Here is a 6713-nt window from a genome sequence, read left to right as displayed (position 1 = left end):
TTTGCCGATCACTGCGGCCCAAACTAGTCCCTACCAGACCACTCTGGTCTGCTTTCATGGGGCAGAAATACCGGAGCTGGGCCAGATTTCAAGACAAATCCTTCCACCAAGCCCTGCAGGGAGTCGGCTGCCATTCCACGGGCCGTGTTCTGTCCCTTCCCACGCAGGGTGGTCGGAGCACCGGGTGCAGGAATACTTCGAGTGGGCGGCGCAGGTGGTGAAAGGCCTGCAGGGCACCAGCCGGCCGCTGGAAGAGGCGCTGCAGCAGCTGTTCAAGGAGCGGGGGCTGGCGCTGTGAGCGGAGCCTGGAGCCTGGAGCCCAGAGCCGGCGGGCGGCACAGCTTCCAGCCCTGCCCGGGCCGGAGGGGACTCATTCTCCAGCCTTCGGGCGCCTCTCCACCCTCCGTGGTTCACTCCGCCCAGCGGCCCAGAGCGTTTGCCCTTTCCCACCCTGAAGGCCTCCTGCCAAGTAAGCTGAGCCTGGATTGTGGGGGCCAGGCGCACCCCGTCCACTTCCAATGCATTCACTGCCCTTCAGGCCTTGGGTCCGTTTGCCATTTGCCAGGTGGGATCTCCGGTCCCTCGGGCTATACAGACACGCGTTGCATAGTCATGATGGAAAATAAAGCATTTCGGGTCGAGTTTGAGCTGCTGCTCCTTCTCCAGGCTCTGGGATGGGGGACCGGCAGGTGCGATTCCCGCCCTGAGCCAGGTCCCCCGGGTTGAGGGCCTTCGCCTCTCGGCCTGATTTCCTGTCGGTGAGAAAGGTGGTGAATTCTCGGGGTTCCATAGCGTGACGTGCTTGAAGGAGCCTGACAGATGCCCAGTGAATGGTGGGCGTCCTCGTTGGGAGAGTCCGGCCAGCGGGCAGGTGTATTGGAAAGGCGCGCCGCCGGCTCGCTCGAAGCTCCTGCCCAGCTCGGGAGCGGCCACGGGATAGGTCCGAGTCGCAGCCTGTCACCTGGTTGCTAAGCGACAGGGAGTTCCGGCTGCTCCGGAAGCGGCCCCTCCCACATAGCCCGGGGTGGGCGGGACCTGGGAGGCTGCGGTGCTGTGAGTGGCATGTGCGCGGGGGGGCGGGCGTATCGCAGGAGGAGTGTTTGGTTCTTCGGGGAGGCTGCGGTGCTGTGAGTGGCATGTGCGCGGGGGCGGGGGGGCGCGGCCGTATCGCAGGAGTAGTTTTTGGTTCTGCGGCGCCTGCGCCGGGAGGTTTATGAGCCCCTTGGAAAGGGCGCACCTGGGGGACCAGGACATTGTTAGGTCACAGCCACTCCGTTCTCGTCCAGGATGGCTTTTCACCCGAAGAGGGCCCAGTGCACTCTCAGCAGGGGGGAAAAAAAAGAGGCAACAAAATGAGGACTTCAAAAGGAAATGAGTTTGCCCTGGCTGGTGTTGCTCATTGGTTAGCGCCTTGATCCGCCTACCGAGGGTCATGGGTTCCACTCCCGTTCAAGAATGGCAGTTTTGCCCTGGCTGGTTTGGCTCAGTGGATAGAACCTCAGCCTGTGAACTGAAGGGTCCCGGGTTCGATTCCGGTCAAGGGCCATGTACCTTGGTTGCACGAACATCCCCAGTAGGGGTGTGCAGGAGGCAGCTGATTGATGTGTCTAACTCTCTGTCCCTCTCCCTTCCTCTCTGTAAAAAAAAAAAAAATCAATAAAATATATATTTTTAAAAATGGCAGGTTTGCCCTGGCTGGTTTGGCTCAGTGGATAGAGCGTCGGCCTGTGGACCGAAGGGTCCCGGGTTCGATTCTGGTGAAGAGCACATGCCCAGGTTGCAGGCTCCCGGCCCTGGTGAGGGAAGGAGGACATGTCGGGGGCAACCAATTGATGTCTCTTTCACATCAGTGTTACTCTCTGTCTCTCCCCCTCCCACTCTAAAAATCAATGGAAAAAAATATGAAGACTAAAAAATTAACAAAATAGCAGGTTTGATCCCGTGTATGAGAGGCAACCAACTGATGTGGCTCCCTCACATCGATATTTCTCTCCCTCCCTCCCCTCTCTCTTAAAAAAATTAATGGAAAAAAATATCCTTGGGTGAGGATTAAAAAAAAAAATCAATGGGGGGAAATATAACCTCTGCTGAGGATTAACAAGAAGGAAATGAGTTTCAGGACAGTCCCAGATAAACTGATCAAGTTCAGAAGTTCAGTGTAATCCTCTTAAGGCCGAGCAAGCTGCAGTACTTTTTGGAGATTTGGGATTGTTGTGTTTTTTTTGTTTGTTTTTTTAAGCCTACAGCACCCGGTATTCCCAGGCGGTCTCCCATCCAAGTACTAACCAGGCCCGACCCTGCTTAGCTTCCGAGATCAGACGAGATCGGGCGCGTTCAGGGTGGTATGGCCGTAGACTTTTTTTTATTATTAGTTTTTTCAGGGGGTGGGATTATAAAATGTTAAAAACAATATTTACCAAATTTGAAAAATAATTCTGCAGTTTTAAGTGGTTTCAATTTAAGTCTCAGGACATTTAAACAAATATAGACCCCTTCTGTATCATGAGAATGAAAATATAAAGAGACCGACCTAACCGGTTTGGCTCAGTGGATAGAGGGTCGGCCTGTGGACTGAAGGGTCCCAGGTTCGATTCCGGACAAGGGCATATACCTTGGTTGCGGGCACATCCCCAGTGTGGGGTGTGCAGGAGGCAGCTGATCGATGCTTCTCTCTCATCGATGTGTCTAACTCTCTATCCCTCTTCTTTCCTCTCTGTAGAAAAATCAATAAAATACATTAAAAATATAAAGAGACCACCACGAGGTACTTAATGTTTTACAAACCTCCCTGTATGTCATGTTCTTTATAAATAACCAGATGAGTGGGCTGGGGAGGGCAGGGATTACTCTCATTCTATGGAGAATAAGAAGACTCATTAATCATTAAATAGATCACATAGTGACAGACCCAGGGCCAGCCCTCTCTGGGTCTGCCGTGCTGCTGGGCCCCGTAACCAGGCAAGAGTGACCTCAATCGTGGTCATTCTAACTGCTGGACAGAGGGGCGATCAGGTCTGAAGTAGCCAGTGGATCTGGACTGTGAGTCTGAGGCTCCTTAGATAAACTGTTTGACCTGAACCAATATAATTAATTTTTTACAATTTACAAAAATTTAAACCATCAGAAACTTACAAGTTGGAAGTACGAGATAAGTAACTTTTTCCCCCTGAAACCACTTGAGTTCAACTTGAAGGTGAGAGTCACGCAGAAGCCAAGTCTGAGCTCTGCCCGGGCCTGGCCCACCCCGCGTTGGAGGACGTAGATCTTGGTTTGAATCTGCCTTTCTCTTCATGGTTCCCACCAGCCATACAGCCCTCCCTCCTTTTTTCTTTTTAAATATATTTTAATTGATTTCATAGAGGAAGGAAGAGGGAGAGAGAGAGAAACATCAATGAGGAGAGAGAATCACTGATCAGCTGCCTCCTGCACGCCCCGCACTGGGGATCGAGCCCACAACCTGGGCATGTGCCCTGACCGGGAATCGAACCCTGACCTCCTGGTTCATAGGTCGACGCTCAACCACTGAGCCACGTCGGCCGGGCCAGCCCTCCCTTCTTCATGGACACGGATGGCTGGAGGTGGCTGGAGAAGTGCAGGAACACGACTCTCCCCATTCCCGGTGCTTGGAGTTGCTCCTGCGCTTCTTCATGGACACGGATGGCTGGAGGTGGCTGGAGAGGTGCAGGGAGGAACACGACTCTCCTCATTCCCGGTGCTTGGAGTTGCTCCTGCCTTAGGTCCTGGTTCCAGTTTTGGTTGTAACTGTGAGGCCTCAGGGCCAGAGCTCCACGGTCAAGGCTGCTGCTTGCCTGGGAATTGCAGGCCCATTTCCAAACGAGTGTGCAGAACCACCACCCGGGGCTTGTCAACATGCCGATTCTCTGGCCCCTTCTCCCAGAGACTGGTTCAACAGGCTGTGCCCAGGAATCTGCCTTTCCCCCCATGCTCTACAGTTAGGTTTCATTTCTTGTTCTTGTCACATGCCAGTCCCAGGTCGCCGGAGCTCAGCTCCACAGACCCTCATCCCGGCATTCATGCCGAGGGAGCCGCCTGTCAGGACGGGCCACGGAGCTGGAATGCCAGCACGCGATCTGGTGAATCTGACTGCTCCCTGCGCAATGCTGCCGTGTAGTTCTAGGAGGCCGGTGCATAGGAGTAAACACGTTCATTCCCAGCAGATGAGTAACATCTAAGGCCTCCAAAGAGCCTTTATTCTGCTGACTTCGTAGGGGCTTCACAGATTCTCCCTTCTTTTGATGACACAGTATGCTAGCAAACAACACCTGCAGCCCGGCCAGCACTGCTCAGTGGTTAGCGTCGGCATAGGAACCTGGAGGTCAGGGTTCGATTCCCGTTCAAGGGCACATGCCTGGGTTGCGGGCTCGATCCCCAGCAAGGGGCGTGCAGGAGGCAGCCAATCAATGATTCTCTCTCATCACTGATGTTTCTATCTCCCTTTCCCTTCCTCTCTGAAATCATTAAAAAAAATATATATATGTATATATATTTTTTAAAAAAACACAAAACACCTGCTATGCTGTAATTGCTTGGCATCCTTTACTAATATTACAGCTCATGTTTGTGGGGCTCCTATATGCACTATGCTAAGCCCTTCACAGTAATCTTATTTCTTCCCCATGAGAGGCAGGGCTCCATGGGCCCTGGGCGGCCTGAAGCGTCAGGTAGCTCTTAGCAGGCCCAGTGGCTCTCCCTCAGGGGCCCACAGCAAGCTTTCCCCCTAATCGTACTCACCCATTTATTATTTTTTTTGTTAATCCTCACCCGAGGATATTTTCCCATTGCTTTTTAAGGAGAGTGGAAGCGAGAGGGAAAGACAGAAACATCGATGTGAGAGAAACACATAGATTGGTTGCCTCCTGCAGGAGCCCCGACCGGGGCCTGGGCCAGGGAGGAGCCCGAAACCAAGGTACATGCCCTTGCCTGGAATCGAACCCGGGACCCTTCGGTCTGCAGGCCGACGCTCTATCCAGTGAGCCACACCGGCTAGGGCAAATATTGTCTCCCAAATCTGTCTTTTGCATTTTAACCCCGATGTCTTCCATCATACAGAAACCTTGAATATTTTCTGGTAAAATCTTTCTTTTCCCTCATTAAATCATTTCCCTTATTATTATAAACCTTTTAGGTTCCATATGTTTATAACAGGCCTTCCCACACCAGAGGTTTGAAAATATCCTATATTTTCTTCAGTAGTTTTATAGTTTAGCTTTATTATTTTTTCCCTCTGGAGCTTATTTTTGTGGAAACGGTGAGGTAGAGATCTAACTCACTTTCACAGATCCAGTTGTCCTAAAGCACTGCTTATTAAATAACCCATCTTTCCCCCCAAAACACTCCTTTTATCCTAAATTCCCAAATACCTGGGTCTGTGCACGTCCCACCAGTCCATGTGCCTGCTCCCACCCCAGGTCACACGCGCTGAACTCACGGTCGCTTGCGCGTCCTTTGGGGAGCCCCGAAGGACAAGTGCCCGCCCCCGCCCCCGCACGGCCACCCCACGCACCCCGATTCATCAGGACTCAGATCTCTTTGTCTTCGCACACATTTACTCTTCCAAATGCACTTTAGAACCTGTCGTATTCCAAAAATACCCCACGTCACGGGAACAGCATGAACGTACGGGCTGTGTGGAGAGAGCAGTCTGTCCAGGAAAATAAAGTGTGTTCATTTGGGTCAACTTACAGAATGCGGCCAACGGGTCTTCCGCTGACACGCTTAGATTTTATAGGTCGGCCCTTCTACCGTCTACAAATAACGACAACTGCGACTTTCTCTTCTCCGTCCTCCGCCCGCTGCAGGGCCAGCAGTGCCGGGACTTCCCCAAAGAGCACTGAGCCCTCGGCCAGTTTAGTTCCTGGCGTGAACGGGAACGCCTGTGGGGCCGGGCTCTTTAGAACACCATCACCTGTTGGTTCTGAGAGAGACCTTTACCTAGATGAGCATGTCTCTTTCTAATCTTAAGAGTTTTAATAAAGGATAGCTTGTAAATTTTGCCAAATGTCGTTTCAGCATCTATAGAGACTATCACAGCATGTTCTCTATTCATCGAAGCTGAGATGAAGGCTGGTGAGCAGCCACAGGGCCTCAGTCACTCACACGTCCCTGGTCCCTGTGCCGGGACCCGGGTTCTTCCGGAGACGCGCGGGGAGGCTGCGAGGCCTCCGCTCGCCCAGGCACAGGGCCTCTTGGGCGCCGGGCCACACACCCTCACGGCTGGAAGGGGCTGGAAGGGGCTCGCGGGGACCGTGGTGTGCAGAGGACACGAACCAGAGAGGAGTCCGCAGGGGGGAGGGCCCCCACGCCCCTGCCACCCCCTCCCCTGCAGATCCACACACAGACCAGGCGCCCAGTCTGGGATGGGGATTTTGCACCTGAAGTGCCCTGACCTCCGGCCATGACAGTCTCCAGGGCGTCCTCCCGCCAGGGAGCACTCACAGTGGAGCCCTCACAGAAAGCGGGAGTCCTCCTGCTCCTCCACCCGCTGCCGGCTCGGGCCCCCATCCCCTCCTCCCAGCACCCCTCTGCGCCTGCTCGTCACCCCTGGACACGGTCCCCACATGACCACGGGATCCCCTGGGACCGGCCGACCCTGGGGCTGGCGGTTTCAGCCTCCCCACCTCTCCCGATTCTCCTCCATCCCATTTTGGGAAAAGGATGGGCGCCTGGGCGGTCACTCACACCCCGAAGCCGCG

At 53.8% G+C, this 6713-nt stretch overlaps 2 protein-coding genes across 2 annotated transcripts in view; one reads left to right on the top strand and one right to left on the bottom strand.

The window, feature by feature from the left end:
• The window catches only part of HDDC3 (HD domain containing 3), a 1788-nt gene extending 1146 nt beyond the window's left edge, over window positions 1-642 (top strand). The window contains exon 4 of the mRNA XM_005878481.2: window positions 168-642. Coding sequence (XP_005878543.1) covers window positions 168-298 — 131 coding nt within the window. The 3' untranslated portion in view covers window positions 299-642. The remainder of the gene's footprint in view (window positions 1-167) is intronic.
• Window positions 1-6713, bottom strand: part of UNC45A (unc-45 myosin chaperone A) — a gene marked incomplete at its 5' end in the record, with an annotated part of 37049 nt that overhangs the window by 22112 nt on the left and 8224 nt on the right. The gene's annotated exons all lie outside the window — the stretch shown is intronic.

The sequence above is a fragment of the Myotis brandtii genome, unplaced genomic scaffold (genome assembly GCF_000412655.1).
Source record: "Myotis brandtii unplaced genomic scaffold, ASM41265v1 scaffold561, whole genome shotgun sequence".
Taxonomy (NCBI): domain Eukaryota; kingdom Metazoa; phylum Chordata; class Mammalia; order Chiroptera; family Vespertilionidae; genus Myotis; species Myotis brandtii.
This window is presented reverse-complemented; position numbering and strand designations above follow the sequence as displayed.